Raw genomic sequence first — 18,655 nt, 5'->3', positions numbered from 1 at the left:
TTAAAATAAAGTAGACCAATCAATTTAAAGAAACAAAAAATCTGAAAGACCCAAGTATGTACAGCAAAAGAATGACAAATATAGCATTTCAAATCTCTGGGTTTTAAGACAGAGTAATGGCAGGAGAATCAGTTATGTGAGAAAAAAGGATGATGCCTATCCTGCATATCATACATGAATTGTTAATTAAAGTTCCAAACATTTTTTTTTTAAAGATCAAAAGCACTAAAAGACAACATTAAAAAAAATGTTTAATCTTGAGGTGAGAAGCCCTTCCAAGGCAAACAAAACCCCCAAACCAACTTTGAGACCAACTAATTCCACTTTATAAAGCCTCCATTATAGACAACAGGTACCATACTCAGTTAAAAGGCAAGCTGGCTTGGGAGAAAATATACATATAACAAAGTATTAATAACTAAATATACAAAGAACCCATTGTTTAAATGAACACAAGGAAGAAAATAAGGATAAGAACAAGCAGTTCTCAGAAGAAATGCAAATGACCAAGACACATACAGACATGACAGATTATCAATACAATTCATTACATCAGACCTAATTAGAACCTTGGTATTAATGATTATATCATTACAGTTACTTTAAGGTAAATATGCATGCATGGGTCCAGAGGAACTTTAGATTTCAACAAACAGAAATTAATGAAAGCATCAGGAGAAAATGCACTAGCATCTTACAAAGCTAAGAATCTTATCAACAAACCAATATTTGGAATTTCTATTACATGGTTCTGCCATTTGAAGTTAGACAGTAACTGAACAAAATAGTGCTTCTGTTTTGAAAAATAATTAGTTAAAAAAAAAAAAGACATAGGCCTCTCCTTTTCCTCACTGACCCTGTATTTGCTTACATGGACCTAATAATTATACATATTTTTGAAGCAAAAGAAGGATACAAGTTACAGTTCTGGTTAAGAATGAAATCAGTAGGAGTGCCTGGGTGGCTCAGTTGGTTGGGCGTCTGCCTTTGGCTAAAGTCATGCTCTCACCCACATCAGGCTCTTTGTTCAGCCAAGAGTCTGCTTCTCCCTCTTCCTTGGTCCCTCCCCACTGCTCAGTCCCTCTCTTAAATAAATAAATAAAATATTTAAAAAAAAAAAAGAAAAAGAATGTGATCAGTAACTTTTCTTTCTTCAAAGACCTGGTTAGGCAAACAGACCAATGGAACAAAACAGAGTCAAGAAATGAACACACTGTGAGTCATATGGGAGGAACTGAAGTGCTGGGGAGGGATTTCAGAGCTACTATGATGGCTGAAGAGAATGAAGAAAAGGGAGTTGAGTCCAAGGTTTCTAACTTGATAAGCTGGGCTGATCATGACTACTGAAAAATATACAGTTGTAAAATTAATGCATATATTCCATTCTCTTAAGCAAACAAGGAGCTTAGAACCTTTAAATCTTTCATCTGCCTTATCCTTATCAACTTTTATCTTGATTTTTTTATTTCCCTAAAGTTATTACTCATAGTTTTAGGATTTTCATATAGCAAATGCTTGTTTAAATTTACTACTAATTTAGTAAGTTTTTTTCATCCAACTCTTTTCTGTTTCAATTTTAAAAAATCTATACATACAGTTACACACCAACATGATAAGCTTCAGAAGTATAAAGAAGCTAGACACAAAAGAACATTTTCAGTATGATTCCATATAAAAGTTCAGAGGGGAAAATTAATCTACACACTTAGGGGTCAAAACATGGATTTACCTTGGGAAAGAAGAACAGGACAGAAATGAGAAGGTGCCCTGAAATGGTTTCCGGGATGCTAGTTTTATCTCTTGATCTGAGTAGTAATTACATGGGCCTTCATTTTGCTTTACTTCATGGAGCTGAAAATTTATAGTCCATGTACTTTTTTTTTGTTTTTGAAAGATTTTATTTATTTGACAGAGAGAGATGACAAGTAGGTAGAGAGGCAGGCAGAGAGAGAGGAAGAGAAGCAGGCTCCCTGCTGGGCAGAAAGCCAGAGGCGGGGCTCGATCCCAGGACCCTGAGATCATGACCTGAGCCAAAGGCAGAGGCTTTACCCACTGAGCCACCCAGGCACCCCAGTCCATGTACTTTTTGTAGTGAGTTTTATTCAATATTAAAGTAACAGAGCTCCCCAACAAGTGTTCCTGTTGCCCATCTATGTCACCAAGTGTCTGTACTGGTACATTACTGTTCTATATCATAAAAACACACTCTAGGATGGCACGGTATGGACCCCTACAATCTAGCCCTCGACTGCTTTATTGAACAGCCTCATTATTTTAAGCCGTAGACTCAGTAAACTACCTGTTGACCAAATGGGCCACTATTTTGAACTCCTTAATCCTCTAAACCAGTCTTTTCTTCTCCTGAGTATGCTGTTTCCCTTCTCTGTACCTCATTATTCTACTAACTTTAACTAAATGTCACTAACTTTCTGAAACCAGCAACAACTCTCCCTGTTATAAAGTATTATTTGTAAGTTATTTGCATTCATTAAACTGTTAATTTGATGACAGGAATTCTTATTCACCTTAGTAACTGCTCTAGCATTTATTCTAGAATCTGGCCTAGGACTGTGCACTGTATTACGCTTATCAAATGAACAAAAAATGTGAAAGTCAATAGAGATATTTACCATGAACTCAAAAACTTGAGAGTATATTTAAAAAAAAAATATACAGTTGACCCTTGAACAACTAAGGGGCTGGGGCACTGACCCCTCCCTGTGTAGAAAATCCACATAAAACTTTTGACACCCCCAAAACCTGACTACTATTAGCCTACTGTTGACTGAGAGCCTTACCAATAACAAGTCGATTAACACGTACTTTTTATGTTTTACGTATTGTATGCTGTATTCTTACAATAAAGTAAGCTAGGGAAAAGAATATGTTATTAAAAAATCATAAGGAAAATACATTTAAAGTACTGTACTCAACGAAAAAAAATCAATGGACCTGCACAGTTCAAACCCATGTTCAAGGGTCAACTATATATAGATAAATATATTTATAAAAACAAGTACTATGGGTGACAAACAGGTAAAAGAAAATAAACACAAATTTCTCCCTAAAGAATATCTATTCTAATAACTAAGGAATAGCCACAATGCAAAAAATAAGTAATGAAAATTATAATTGAGGAGATTCTCCTAAAACCATTCTGGAACAAGCATACATATATAAGCAAGTACATATATCATCATTAGATGTCACCATTAGACAGATTATTTGTAAGCTTATGAATTTTTTTCTACTCTATAGGAAAATAAAAAAACACTTAAGGCTTATGTAAATAGTAAAACATAGTCCCATAAAACAAATTGCTCACCAAAAGATGAGCCCATCTAAAAATTAAAAATCAGAGTGCTTACATGCCAAAAAGTTTGTTAGAAAGTGAAAAATAAGACATTTTAATAAAGAGAATCGGTTTAAGAAAAAAAATTATTTTTGAATTGTTTCTAAAATAAAAAATAAAGATATGCATATGACTTAAGATTAAGTTAGAATGGTAAGGTTTATGTTATGCATATTTTGCCTCAAGAAAAAATATTAAGAAACTTAATATAACCATATTGAAGTCAGGTTTACTTCTTTTTTTTAAACATTTAAAAAAAAATTTTATTTATTTATTTGACAGACCGAGATCACAAGTAGGCAGAGAGGCCGGCAAAGAGAGAGGAAGGGAAGCAGGCTCCCTGCTGAGCAGAGAGCCAGCTTGCAATCCCAGGACTCTGGTATCATGTCCTGAGCGGAAGGCAGAGACTTTAACCCACTGAGCCACGCAGGCACCGCAGGTTTACCTCTTTCTTAAGCAGACCATCCTATCTTCTCCTTGGAGACAAACGCTCTAGTTTTATCATGACTGATAGAAGCATTTTATATTTGCCTTAAAAAAGTTATAGCTCACTCCATCCCTTTTAAAATTTATTCAAAATTATTTTTAAGTTTTCAGCAATCCTAAAATATTAACATACATGATGCAAAAACAACTTGTAGATTTTTCTGATGAGAAATTTCCAAAATTAAACCAACCACAAAATGTGGCTCTTACAAAGTTTTTTTTCTTTTTCTTACTGATGTATTTGGTAATTTATTTAGGAAATCTTTTAAAGAAGTCTCATAATACACTAAGTTTTTCATTAGTTCATAAAACCTCAAATTTGGTTAAAGAAACCTTTCTCTGCATAAATGTATACCTGAATCGTCAGCTAATCTGCTAATTCTTTCCAAAACAGCAATGCAATCTCTTTCATCATCGCAGACTTCCCTCAATGTGTCCAGCAAACTCCGGGCCACCATTTGTCTAAAAGAAAAAGAAAATGATATAGTGCTTAGCAGTGTTAATAAGTAATATTTAGAATTCCAAAAGGTAGACTCTACATGATTTTAAAGAATTTTTTTCTTAAGATATTTTATAACATACATTAAGTTACTAATCTCCTAAGTGACAAACACCAGCATGGATTTTATTGTTAACAAGAGACTGAGTATTTACCAAAATATTTTTCATCTTTAACTGAAGTGACAAATTTCTAAGGTCACTGAAAATTCTACAAAATTTCAGTTATCTTCAACTATCAAATTATAGGAAAATACACACATTCCTCATTCTGTAAAATATTACCTTCACACATTTTTACTGAGATTTATACATCTATACTCAAAAAATTTAAGACTTTCAGATTTCCCAGAAAACTGATACAGGTATCCTGGGGACCACAGTTGGAGAAACAACGCATTAGGAAGCGTCCCAATCCCCTTGAACATCACCTGGCACATAGTAGGTTTACAGCATCATCTGTTGAAAGAATAATATACTTCCCTCAGTGATCACTTTACACAAATATTAAAATTATGCCGAACACCAAAAAGGTAATGGTGTTTTTATTTGTTTTGGGTTTTCTTTTTTTGCCAAAATGCTAACAAAGAGTGTCACATGCTTACTAGGATCAAGGAATAAACAATTATAAAAGAGGCCTTGGCTGTGATTATTAACAAAACATGCTGGCTGAGACTACACATGTTAATACTACTTTAAACTGAAAAACTGGATTTTCCCTATTGAAATGAACGTAATAATTAATCCTTCCACTTCCACGAGGAAAAGAATAGGCACATACCTGTTAAACACGTTCTCACTTGCAGCATACTTGTCCAGTCTCCCCAGTGGCGTCAACATTTCATCTTGTGAGACAAAGTCCAGGGCTGAAGGTATAATAATCACATCAGACTCTGAGCTGTAGTCATCCACACCAACTATCAGAGACATCAGAAATATTCCTTATAACACTCTGAAACTAAAAAGTACCCTTGCCTGTCTGAAGCAGCATAAGTAAGACTATCTTTAATGTTTCTGGAGTGATATAAAGGATCACAAGAGATTCTTACATCAACTCTTACATTCAAGCCATGAAAGACTCAAGGATGCTCCCTCTCCTTTTTCTACAGGTATGTCTAGTTGTCTCTAGAAACAGAGGGGACAGAGGCTATGAAAACTCAGCACAGTGTGATCACTGAGAACTTACATGTTCAATCAGAACACTAACAACTTCTAAATAAAATGTCAAACACTGGTAAAGTAAATTCTGCAATGCAGTCAGAATAACTCACATTTTAAGCAAAAAAAAAAAAAAAAAAAACAAATGTAAGAATTCTAGCAGACTTCTCATCAGAAACAATATAAGCCAGGAGAGAGAAGAGCATTCCTTGAAGTACTAAAAGAAAAAAGAAAAAAAAAAAAAAAAAAAAAAAAACCAAAAACAAAACAAAAAAAAGTCAACCTACAATTCTGTAGCCAATAAATAAACATCCTTAAAATATCTCTGAAATTCATATCTTTCAAATATACAGATTTCAAACACACAAAGCTGACAGACATCATCACTAGCAAACCCACACTATAAGAATTATTAAAGTCCTTCAAGTAAAAAGAAAATTATACCAATTGTACAAAAGACTTTATTTAAAAATCTCTTTGAAAGATAATTGTTTAAAGTAAAAATATGCAATGCAAAAAAAAAGATAAAAAATCTACTCTTAACTAGAATGAACAGAGGGGAGGTCGGTGAAATAGGTGATGGGGATTGGGGGGGGCACTTGTGATGAGCACCAGGTGTTGAATGGATGTGCTGAATCACTGTATCGTACATCTGAAACTAATTACACTATATGCTAACTGGAATTTAAATAAAAACTTTAAAAAAATGTACTTCGGGTTTCTAACATATATAGAAGTTAAGATGTGTGACTACAACAGCACAAAGGCAGGAAAAGGGCAAAGTACACTGTTCTTAACACTGTGAGAAGATAACATGTTACTTGAAGGCAGACTGTTTAAAGATGTACACTAATCAGAAACTCTACAGTAGCCATTAAACATCAAAAAAAAAAAAAAAAAAAAAAAAAACCCAAATCCACCAAAGATATATAGCTAGTAAGCCAATAAGGCCATAAAATGGAATCATAAAAAAAATATTCCATACAAAAGGCAAAAAAAGAGGATAAAAGAGGAGACAGGACACACAGAAAGCTGTGAGATTTAAACCCAACCATGTCAATAACCTTGCTGAGCACAAATAGTATCAATACCCCCAATTAAAAGGCAGAGATTTTCAAACTGGATTAAAAATAACACCTAACATTAAAATAATTACTTACATAGTGCAGACAACTTTTATACAGTTTATGCTGATCTATAATTCATAGCACAGTATTTATTTTGAATCAGAAAGTTGTAAAAACCACTCAGATACTCTTATTTGGCCTCTGTTTTTCTCCTTCTAGTACAGGACTGTTGAGCTAGCATGACCTCAAAGGTACCTTTATGCAGGCTCTAGAATTCTATGACTATGACCAAACTGTTTCATCAGTCTCATACTTGTTAATCTTAAAGATAACCATTAAAATCATGATACTGGTCCTTAGAAAGCCAGGACTCCTAGAGTGGCGACTGTCCAACATTGCCGTGTATAAGGCAAGCTTGGAGCACTTAACTTGAAATGCAGACAGCAGGTGGCACAGTCAAATACTGATTATGGAGGTTTGGGGTAAGCTCCAGGAACACTCATTTTTAATAAATACCCCTACTAATTCAAATGCAGATTGTGGAACAACCATATTTAAGAAGGCAACAAAACTGTATTTTGCTTCACATCTGGACACCACTCTAACCACCACGGTTGACAATGAATGAGTTCTCTACAAAAGGAGATGTTCCACTCTGGCACAGGCAATGGTGACAAAGCTTCACTTTTATCTCCTAGAACTGTTTTCTCCTGCCAGTATCTGTGGATTCATCCTGGCCTGAACCCTCCTTTCTGAACTCAAGATTTCTTCATCAGTTTTTGATTGGACTAATAAGGCTCTGGATCTCATCTTTATGGAGGCCATGAGGATTTGGTTCCCATATGACAGAGTACACACTTAAGTCTTACTCAGTTATCTTGCAAATGTCTGCCACAGGTTACAAGAAGAGAAACATAAAAATAATCAATAAAAAAAGACTATTACCACTAACGAAAAAACCCTACAGCATATACTGAGTGATGGTACAGTAAATAACATTCTCCGATAAAACAGACAACACAGAGGTAGTAAATGTAGCTGAACTGTTAATAAGGATCCTATAGTTTATGCAAGAACACTAACTAGACAGTGATTAAGGGTTACAATCCTTGTGAGTACTCTCTAAAATACACAAAAAAGAATGGCTAGAAAGCCAATAGGGGAATTAAAATGCAATACTAAAAAATATCATTAACCCAAAAGAAAGTCAGGAAAAAAGCAACAGAGGATAAAAAAGAGAGACAGATAGAAAAAAACCAGACCTAATCCAACCAGACCAGTAATTACATACCGTATAAGCGGACTATACACTTAAAAGCAGAGATCCCCAACTAATAAAAAAGTAACACCCAACTAACTATAGCCTATCCACCAGAGACATAGTTTTAAAGCCAAAATTTCAACCAACAGGTTGAAAATAATTTTTTTTTCTTTTACACCAAAGATATAACATGAAGCAGTAAGCCTAAAAAAGCCAAAGTGGTGATATTAGTATTACACAAAAGACAAAGACAAGGACCATTACTGCAGATGAAGAGAGACGTTTCATGCCTCCATACCCCACCTGAGCATCTTCTTTCTGGTTAACTTATTTAAGTTTACAGAGGCTTTGACACTATGGCAGCAGCAGCCCTTAGGGCTTCACAGCCTTAAAAACCTAGGCTCCTCCACTGATGAAGTAAGAAAAATCAGGTCATCTTTTCATGTTATTTGAAATTTCAAACTGACCAAAAAGCATATTAAAGACAATGATCACTCTAAAATGCTTTTTCAAATTACCTGACCTCCCCAAATTCCTATACTTCCTCTTCCCCAGGAAACTTAATGTCTTAGCTGAAGGGCAACCAGGATGGAGTAGAAAAAGGAAGAGGACTTGCAAGCTCTGCATGAGAGACAGGATTCCAATAAACACTTAAGTGGGCAATCTTCACGTTTTCAAAACCCCACATTTAATTACAAAATAAATGCTTCCATGAAAAAGCTATATGACATCTTTTTAAAAAAATTTTTTTACTTAAGTATTTACTTTAATTCCAGTAGAGTTAACATACAGTGTTATATTAATTTCAGGTGCACAATATAATTGATTCAATAATTCTATACGTTACTTAGTGCTCGTCATCGTAAGTGCACTCTTCAATCGTTCAATGAAAACTTGTGGGTTTTAGTGAATTCTAACAGAACCCTAATAGAAGAGAATTCCTAATAGGAAATTAGACTCAACAGATCCTTCTACTCCCAAATTATAAAAACCAAGTGTGTTACAATACACACTGAGAGATCAAGAAAAAAATGATGAGAACGTTAACAACAGAAAAATGACACTTCTCTTTGTTAACTTATAAAACAGAATACTTCCCTTTGTAATAAGCTAAGAGGTTATATAGTGGAAGAGAGAAAATATCCTTACAGTTCAGGATGTATCCTCTACCTATTCTCAGCTCCTTGCACCAGCACCAAAGGAAATCCAAAGGAGCAGAAAGCAATGGTCCAATTTTTAGCTATTTTAAATTTAAGGAAAATGTAAAAGTTTAAAGTTGGACCCATGTGGAAGTTTCAAGATGATTAATTTAACCTCTACATAGTGACAGTGAACAGTGGTGTGAAAAGGATAGAGGCTCTTCAAAGTAAGACAGATCTGGGTTCAAATCTCATGTTTTGCTACTCATGAACTATATGAACTTAACACAAATACCTAATTAATTTGGGTCTGCTTCCTCATCTACAAAATAAAGGGAAAGACTTTTTAAGACACGCATTCTAAGGTAACGTCTATAAAGTCTCTAACATGGAGTCAGGCAAATGAGTAAATGTTTCCTTCCCTGTGCATTTAGGTCTGTTTCTAGATACAGAGAATCTCAATGTGGTTTTCATTTATTTTTAAATGTTTTCATCCATTTCAACCAGTAAGTAGGGCAGCCCATATACTGGGAGTGCCAAGCACTCAATAAGGAACACAGATATAAACACTAGACAAAGTACATGCGTGGAAGTATGTATGTCCAGATATGTGTACACATACAAAGAAAGATAGACAGTATAAGAATATACACAGTATATTGGTAACTATTATATGCTTTTAGTTGTTGTATGTCTAAATTTGCCCTGGTGAGTACAAGACTTCAAAAAATCAGGCAGTTCTTGGAAGATACACTGGAGTTGCCAAGCAGGACAGAGGGCAGGAAGAGGGCATTCCCAGCAGAGAGATCTAAGGATGGTGAGGGAGTAAAGGCAAACCATGCCATGTCTGGCAAACTGCCCAAGGACTGTAGCACAAGGTGGGACACAGGATTCCCAAAGAAGGGAGACAGGAAGAGTAGGAGAATGTGGCCAACCAGAATCAACCTAGCCTTCTAATTTTTTAAAAAGTAACATTATCACATTTTGCAATATCCCCTTACCTGGCTAGAGAAGTCACACTGCCACCCTGTAATTAGGAATGGCACAGGGATGCTAAGCAACAACTTAGTTAAATTCAACAGTTGTTACCTCTTTTGGGCAACAATTCTGGGCAGAATATACGCTTATTCAACTGTGCTACGCTAACACTTTATTAAAATTCTCAATTATTAATTAAAACCACATTTTTTTTTAGAAGTTAAACAAGAAGCCTTCTTTTCCAAGCCAAAGACCTTTTGCCTTTACACAGCATTCTAAGACAACCCCAGGTATCACATTACTCCTCTCCTGATTATCTGACACTCTTAGTCACTGCAGCAGAAGAGGGGGAAAGAAGTATATAGGAGCCTTAGCCCCTTTAAGAGTACAACATTGTAATTCAGTGGAGACAATCCTGGTTCTACCTGCATCATCGTAAGTCTCTTTTCTATTCCTTGTTAACAATGCTCAGACATACTACAAATTCATGCTAATTTCATGCTCTTTCAGTAAGAATTTTGAATCTACTATTCTTAAACCTTAAATTCTCAGAAGATGTGCCAAATCCCTAAGTTCCCAGAACTACCCTCAAAAAATCAACCCCGCTCCTACTTTACCATCATAAAGGTATCTGATGAACTCTGCAGCACTTAGTCAGGGGCCAAGAGTGCGGGCAGCCAGAACAAAAGCAAGGAAGAACAGTCTGAGTAGATTCCCGACCACTGTTCTACTCTTGACCACAGATATGCTTAAAAGCACGAGAAGAGGGCGCCTGGGTGGCTCAGTGGGTTAAAGCCTCTGCCTTCGGCTCAGGTCATGGTCCCAGGGTCCTGGGATCGAGGCCCGCATCGGGCTCTCTGCTCCGCGGGGAGCCTGCTTCCTCCTCTCTCTCTCTGACTGCCTCTCTGCCTACTTGTGATCTCTCTGTCAAATAAATAAATAAAATCTTTAAAAAAAAAAAAAAAAAGCACGAGAAGATACACAAGTGCTTCTCATGCTACTGCTGTAGAAAGATATATTTTTCCAACAACACTGCCTTTAAACACCAACCACCTCATCTAAGACTCAACTACGGAAACAATAACATTACAATGGTGGAGGGAAGATAAGGCCTGTACACTATACTCTATGGGCAATATAAAGGTAATTAAAGTCAATTCTGAGTACTTGGGTTTTTTTCCTGACACTCGATCCAGAACTTAAGCTTGCTAGTCTCTAAAATGATTTTTCATCAAATTTCTTGAAGAGGTAAGTTCCCTACGCAGCCTTCACCTCCTCCTCAAGACAAGTAATCTGGCCTATTTTCCTTCACTCTTGGGATTCTCGTCTTAAGGATCAGCAGTAATTTGCCAAAACTAGAGGGCCCTTCTTAGATCAATTGTGCTACTTCTCTACAGCACTTGACAAAGCTGACTTTCACTATCCCAATACCCTCCTCTTAAATTCTCTTTGCTTGGGTTCTCTGGAAGTACACCATCCTGAGTATTTTTCAACCTTTCTGGATTAGTATTTTTTTCTCATCGTTTTATGTAGGTAGTTTCCTTCTACTTTGTCCTCATGTTTTACACACACACACACACCGTCCCCTCCCTCGACCTTGAAAATGCGTGGCTTCTATAATCACCTATAATGCAAATAACCTCCAAAATTCTCCTGCCCTGATGCCAGATCCATATTTGCAGGTACATCATAGAATCTCCACCTCAATGTCACATTTGTTCTAAAAATTAAACTGTCCAAACAGATCTTCTAAAAATCAGCTCTTCTTCAAGGGCTTTCTCCTGTGATCTTGAGTTCTCAAACATTAAAAAAAAAAAAGTAACTGTAGACTTTAAGATTTTATTTATTTATTTGACAGACAGAGATCACAAGTAGGCAGAGAGGCAGGTGGTGGGGGTGGGGGGAAGCAGGCTCCATGCTGAGCAGAGAGCCTGATGTGGGGCTCCATCCCAGGACCCTAGGATCATGACCTGAGCTGAAGGCAGAGGCTTTAACCCACTGAGCCACCCAGATGCCCATACAGTTTCCTTTTTAATATGCCTTTCTGGCCCCCATCATTTAGTCAGTTGCTAAGAACTATAAATTCTACTTTTATAAAATATTCTGTATTCCCACCTCTCAGTTCCCAACACCCTCATTCAGAGGTTCTGATGTCTTTTGCTGAGAGCAAACCAGGGCACCTGAACCCCACGAGGGACACAAAGATTTTCCTGGGAATAAATCAGATGGATGACTTGAAGGGATATCTTAGACCCCCAAAGTCCAGTACTCATTGCAAAAATGTGTCTAGGAGTTTGGATCCTAAGGCTTTCCCTTTTACAATCTCCAGCCTCCACAGGACAAGTAAAGACATCTCTCTCGGCTCCAAGACCACCATGTTACACTGCCCCAAGGCTGGAAAAACCTCCACTGTCAAACAGACCCACGGAGATACTACTGGAATCAACGCTCTAAAGACTGTAACAAAGACATTTACAAGTCAGATATGTTTTAATTCTTTGCTTTCAAAAAATTGGAAAGACTGATAGCTCATTAAAAACATGTCTTTAAAAATTTTAGTATATAAGCTTGAAGAAATTCAAGGAAATTAGTGCTGCTAACAAAACCATTTCCATCAACGTATCTGTATCAACAAAATTTCTCAGTGCACACAGGTCTTAAAAGGTAGAAATGGATGCTAAATATTGTCTCATTCTGGCAAACTATATTCATCATGAATACACACATGACTTATTTTTATTTTTTACCATTTTATTTATTTGCCAGAGAGAGGGAAAGACAGCAAGAGGGGGAACACAAGGAGGGGGAGTGGGAGAGGGAGAAGCAGGCTTCCCACCAGGCAGGGAGCCTGATGCAGAACTGCATCCCAAGACCCTAAGATCATGACCTGAGCCTAAGGCAGACGCTTAACATCTGAGCCACCCAGGCAACCCATACATCACTTTTTAAAAAGCCCTATGCAGGGGACCTGGATGGCCCAGTTGGTTAAGTGACTTTGGCTCATGCTTCAGGCTCCCCACTGAGCAGGGGAGTCGGCTTCTCCCTATAGCTCTCCCTCTGTCCCTCCCCATGCTCCTGCTCTCTCTCAAAAACAAACAAAAAAAAAACTTAAAAAAAAAAATCTTTTTAAAAAGCCCCATCCATTCTGTTGAGATACCTATTCAGTAAAATTGTGTAGGAAATGGAAAGATATCAAGATAAAAAGAACAGGCTAACATTCCCAACTTAAAAGTTTATTCTTGAAAATGGATGACAAAAGTCATCAAAGTGCTATGCTATGTAGATTTTTTTAAACTTTGTAACAGTTACATTTATAAGTTTTGTTTTAAAAAATAACTATAAACTTAAAAATGCATGAAACTGTTTTTGAAACTATTTTAGGAAGTATACAGTGAATAACTTTGAAGACCACTACCCTCCATCACTGACTTCATCTCCCCTCATTCTACCCCAGTTTACACATCACAACCACTTCTATCTTCCTAAAGCTCTACTCTGTTCAATACACTCCCTGCCCTTCCTCCCCCCTCCCTCCTCCACCCCAAAACTCCCAGTCAGCCAGGGTTAAGGGACTCACTTTCTCCTGCTGTAATTCAAGGGACTCCATGATCTGGCACAGCATCTTTCCCTCTCTTGCACAACCATACAGGAGCCCATTTCCAGTCACAATTCCCACAACCCTCCTGTCCTATTGTCCTTATTACATCTGTCCCACTTCTGCCCTTTTACCCACATCTCAGTTTAAACTTACCTATTTACAAACACCATTCAGTTTCCTTTTTCTTTTTTTAGGATTTTATTTATTTGAGAGAGAGCGAACAAGCATGAAAGGGGAGAGGGTCAGAGCGGAAGCAGGCCCCCCACTGAGCAGGGAGCCTGATGCAGGACTCCATCCTGAAACTCTGGGATCCTGGGGCTTCAGGAACAGGATGCCAGCCAAAGGCAGTTGCTTAACCAACTTAGCTACCCAGGTGCCCCTCCTCTTCTAATTAAGATCTCTTCCTCCTTTGAATCCCCCAGTCTGGGTGCCCTAGCTTTTATTCTGCCAGCAATAGCAGTGTTTGAGTTGTTTTTCCTTCTTTCATTTTCTTTTGCCTGCCCCCAGTTCCAGCATAGATAAATTCTCTGAAGGCATAGACTGTCCTGTTCATCCTTTTATTACCTTAAAAAAAAAAAAAAAAAAAAAGTCTAATGCTTCTCCTGAATAATGCACATTAATTAACATGTTAGTGAAAGGTAGCCCACAGGGATACTTCAGGGGACTAGAGTACTTCATCCTCCGCTAAGATAGTGACAAGCTCATTAGCATATTAATGCCTTTGAGAGGTACCACACCAAAGAGAATGGTTAATTTCTGGAACCTGACTTTCACCAAGCTTGATCACGACACAGCATCCTTTCATTCACCATATAGTCTCTAATAATAGCCTCTAAAATAGGGGGAAAAAAAAAACCACAAAAAACAGACAATGCGTCCTCCCTCCTCCCATTTTTCTTCCCTTGATACTACTTAGACCACAATAAAATTTGCCAAATTTTGTCTCCCAATTCTTTACATTCTTTTTAGAAAATGAAAACAAGATGTACCTTGGAGATTTAATCATTTTTATAAAAGTCTTACCTTAAGATATGGGCTTTAAGATGATATTTTAATAAACAAGCCAACAAATGAATAGGGAGGAAGGGGATGCTCTTCCGTAAAGCAGACTGCCAACCAGTAAATGTAAATGGATTCAAGTAAGAATCACAGACACATTCTAATACTAATGGGTAGAAGTCTGTTTGGGAATGAGGTATTTCCTCAGTGTCCAACTATTCCCCTTACTAATTATAAAAGGAAAGAACAGAATCTTTAGGTGGAGAAATCTTGCAGACATCACCTTAATCAAGTCGTTAAAATTACCACCACCAATAATGGACAACTGACATCAGGTGCCTCTTGAGATGAAGCACTGAGAAAATCACAGAATTGCTTACATAGTATTCCTGTTTAAAAAAGAAAGAAAGAAAGGCAAAACCTTAATCAAATCATGAGGAAACATAAAACCAAATTGATTCTTCAAAAATATTAATATCATGAAAGATAAAGGCTTTCAAAGAGGCATTACAACTAAATGCAATGCTGGAGCTGGATTGGTAAAATGGTTGCCATAAAAAACATTATCAAACAACTGGTGAAATTTGAAAATGACTACTTCTTACATATTTGAATTGTATCAATGTTACATTTTGTGAATCTGATGGCTGATTATGAGAGAATGGCCTTGCTCTTAGGAGATCCAGGCTAAAGGGTCTGATTTCTAAACTTATTCTTAAAAGATGCAAAGAAGGGGCGCCTGGGTGGCTCAGTGCATTGAGCCTCTGCCTTTGGATTGGGTCATGATCCCAGGGTCCTGGGATTGAGTCCCACATCGGGCTCTCTGCTCAGCGGGGAGCCTGCTTCCTCCTCCCTCTCTGCCTGTCTCTCTGCCTGCTTGTGATCTGTCTGTCAAATAAATAAATAACATCTTTAAAAAAAGATGCAAAGAAGATTAAGAACAATGTATATATTACATTGTGTGTGTGTGTGTGTGTGTGTGTGTGTGTGTGTGTGATGTATAGGAAAAATAGAGCTGTCTGGCAAAATGTTAACACTAGTTGGAGGTAGGTGAAGAATTTTGGGAATTAACTAGAACACCTGTGAAACTTCTGTGTGGGTCTGAAAATTTTCAATTCAATTAAATCAATTTTTCACATTTACTCTGAAAATAAATTACTTCACTATTTGACTACAATTAAGGTTTTATGACCGTATTTAGCTTAGCCAGAAAAACCATGACTCACCTTAGCAAGTATGTGCTGAAGGTCTACAGTGTGATGGGTACTATTATAGGTAAAGAGTAAAAATGTTACAGACCTTGGACTGAACAGTACAGTGCAGGGGTAGCAAATCACTGCCAGCAGGTGAAGCTGGCCCCCAGTCTGATTTGTGCATAGAGCAGGCAGGCAGCTATGCTCATTCATTTCTGTACTGTCTGGGGCTGTTTTCATCCTACGCAGGCAGACCTGAGTAGCTGCAACAGAGACAACATGGCCCAAAAAACCTAAAATATTTACAGTCTGTTCCTTCACTGACTTTCCAATCCCTGGTCTAGGAATGTAGCAGAAATGCAATTAAGCCATTGCTTGGGGAAAAAATGATTAAGAGAAACAACAGATCTGAAGGAACGTATAACATCAAGCAACAGGTATGTTGTTTAAATTTGCACTTTGTGACATGTTCACCAGATAGCTTTCCTTTAAATATAAAATATTAAAAGTTCACTAAATCCTCAGAAATGATCTTTACTGGGACATATAAAGGCATCCTATAGCATGTTTAATCTCCTAATTGAAGTTAAGCAAGAATAATTTCCTAAAGTTCATTCTATGTGAATATTCTAAAAACATTTCCCTGAAGTCTACATATAAATAGAAGAGGCATCAGTGTGTTTACCTTCTGTCAAATTAGTTACCAAGATCACATGCTTCCTGAACAGTATTTGCCAGAGGAACATGCGGCACACTAAAGCCCTTGCAAGTGTGGATTCCCTATACATTATAGATGTGTTGTTTGTTCCCTTCAGTGAGTAAACATTTTCCTCATAGTCTTATTAACCCTACTAAGTTGGTTAGTAATCCTTTTCTCCATAGGTAATCCAAATATAAAATTAGAGCTAATCCAGGTCCAAATTACCACCAATCTCTAATACTCCATTAAGTGGAGTCTTGATTTTATTTGAAGTTTTGAAGTTATTTCTAGCAAACACTAAGTTAATACACTAAATGTAAAAATGATTTTTATCAAGTCTGACTGACTATAAATTTAAAACAGTATAGTTAGTTTAAATATAAATTCAGATTTTAGAATGATCACTTGATGTGAAGATCAGATATATCAGATCCCATCCCACTTTTACTGCAACGACTGTCTCCCCCGTTCATGAGTGCTTTAAACACAAAGGGAAAGTGTGTATTTTGCTCCTAACATTTCCATGACAAACATGAGCAACTCAGGACAAAAATTATTTTACCTACCGAATACTTAGAGCATGTTAGTACCTTTGTATCCTTCAGAACCTTTACGAGGTTAATGACCTAAGTAAGTGATAAATTAAGGGAAGTCAAATTGGAAGGCAGGAAGAACACAGTAGTCAAAGGTAATAAAGTAAGAAAGACTGTGTCACAGAGGTTCATTAACCTAACACTTTCAAGTTAGGGGACTGAGCAAATTATTTAACCATCAGATAAGCCTCATCTGATACCACTTTTGTAACTTTGCTCTTACCACAGACCTCATGGGGAGTACTATAAGGTTATAGCACAATGCCCAACACACAGTATGACAAATGGTAATTAAAAAAATGAAATCCAGAAATTTCTCCCACCTCTCTTTTTCAACTAAAGAGCTATGTTAGATGAGATCTAGGAAAAGGACATCAACACCTTCAAGATCTGAATTGTATTCTAGCCACCTTGCCACCCTTATCTGGGAGACCCTGGGCTTATTAAACTTTCTTCTGCTTAAAGAACGATAATATAATTTGCCCTCTAGCTCTTGATTTCAGTAATTCTGGGATCACTGGCTCACTAGAGGTACAGCACAGCTCACAATTTTAGAAGTTTATGTGATTGTCTAGATGATATTGGCAAACTTTTTATTTTATTTCTTTTCAGTGTTCCAAAATTCATTGTTTATACACCACACCTAGTGCTCCATGCAATACGTGCCCTCCTTAACACCCACCAGCAGACTCATGCAACCCCCCAACCCCCTGGCAAACCAATTTAAAATAGAAAACTCAACTTCTGTTCACTAGTATTCTTTTGCTACCATAAAGGCTAGCCCACAAGGGCAAAATGTGCTTAGCATGATAAAAATAAACAAGATGTTGCTTCTCTTAATCTGGTGATCAATATGAAAGTAAATTTAGTAATTATTCAAATATGCTTTATTGCAGTAGTACCAACAAGGCCAATGTCTAAAGAACAATCATTTAGGGTGTCTGGGTGGCTTAGTTAGTTCAGAATCCAGCTCTTGATTTCGGCTCCGGTCATGATCTCAGGGTTCTGAGATGTAGCCCCCTGTCCAGCCCTATTATGGATGTGGAGCCTGCTTGAGTTCTCTCTTCTCCCTCTGCCCCTCCCCTCCACGCATGCCCTCTCAAGTAAATAAATCTTTTTAAAAAAAAAAAAAGAAAAGAAAGAAAAGAATTTAATTATTCAAACTTTCATTATTTACTATACCTTAGTTACATTATTTACTGGATCTTAGATACCCTTCCACTCACAGATTACACATATTTCAGGTATATGCCTTGTGAAATATTTATAGTTAAAATAAAATGACACCTGGGATGTCATTAAAGTACTCTGGCTGCCTCCTCTCTACTCCCCCTACAAAAGCCCAGATGTTAGAGGTGGGTAAATGAAAGTTGAGGGTAAGCAGGGATATGATGACTCATCTGCTGTCATCTTATCTGAATGAAATTTCCCATTCAAAAAATTAATGGCATTCAGTTAAAAAAAATCAATATAATTCGTATTTTAAAAAAATAAAACCATAGTTGTAGAAAAAGAATGTGACAAAATCCAACATCCACTCCTAATTTCAAAAAAGCTCTCAGTAAACTCAGGGAAGTTTCTCAACCTGATAAAGGGCATTTGTGAAAAAATAATAAACTGAACCTCAAAATTC

The 18,655-nt window shown here is 36.9% G+C and overlaps 1 protein-coding gene across 8 annotated transcripts in view; it reads right to left on the bottom strand.

The window, feature by feature from the left end:
* The window catches only part of LOC111142444 (protein phosphatase 4 regulatory subunit 1), a 61,209-nt gene that overhangs the window by 35,972 nt on the left and 6,582 nt on the right, over positions 1 to 18,655 (bottom strand). For 3 of the 8 annotated variants that reach the window (XM_022495591.1, XM_022495585.1, XM_022495588.1), the window contains 2 exons: positions 5,118 to 5,202; positions 4,194 to 4,300 (listed from right to left, as the gene is read on the bottom strand). In XM_022495591.1, coding sequence (XP_022351299.1) covers positions 4,194 to 4,300; positions 5,118 to 5,176 — 166 coding nt within the window. In that variant the 5' untranslated portion in view covers positions 5,177 to 5,202. Of the gene's footprint in view, positions 1 to 4,193; positions 4,301 to 5,117; positions 5,462 to 18,655 lie in introns of all 8 variants that reach the window. The other 5 variants (XM_022495583.1, XM_022495586.1, XM_022495589.1 and 2 more) reach the window with 3 other exon arrangements.

Source organism: Enhydra lutris, unplaced genomic scaffold, assembly GCF_002288905.1.
Source record: "Enhydra lutris kenyoni isolate GAN:26980312 unplaced genomic scaffold, ASM228890v2 scaffoldscaffold8, whole genome shotgun sequence".
Lineage (NCBI taxonomy): Eukaryota > Metazoa > Chordata > Mammalia > Carnivora > Mustelidae > Enhydra > Enhydra lutris.
Note: the sequence above shows the minus strand (reverse complement) of the source record. Positions and strands in the feature narration are given on the sequence as shown.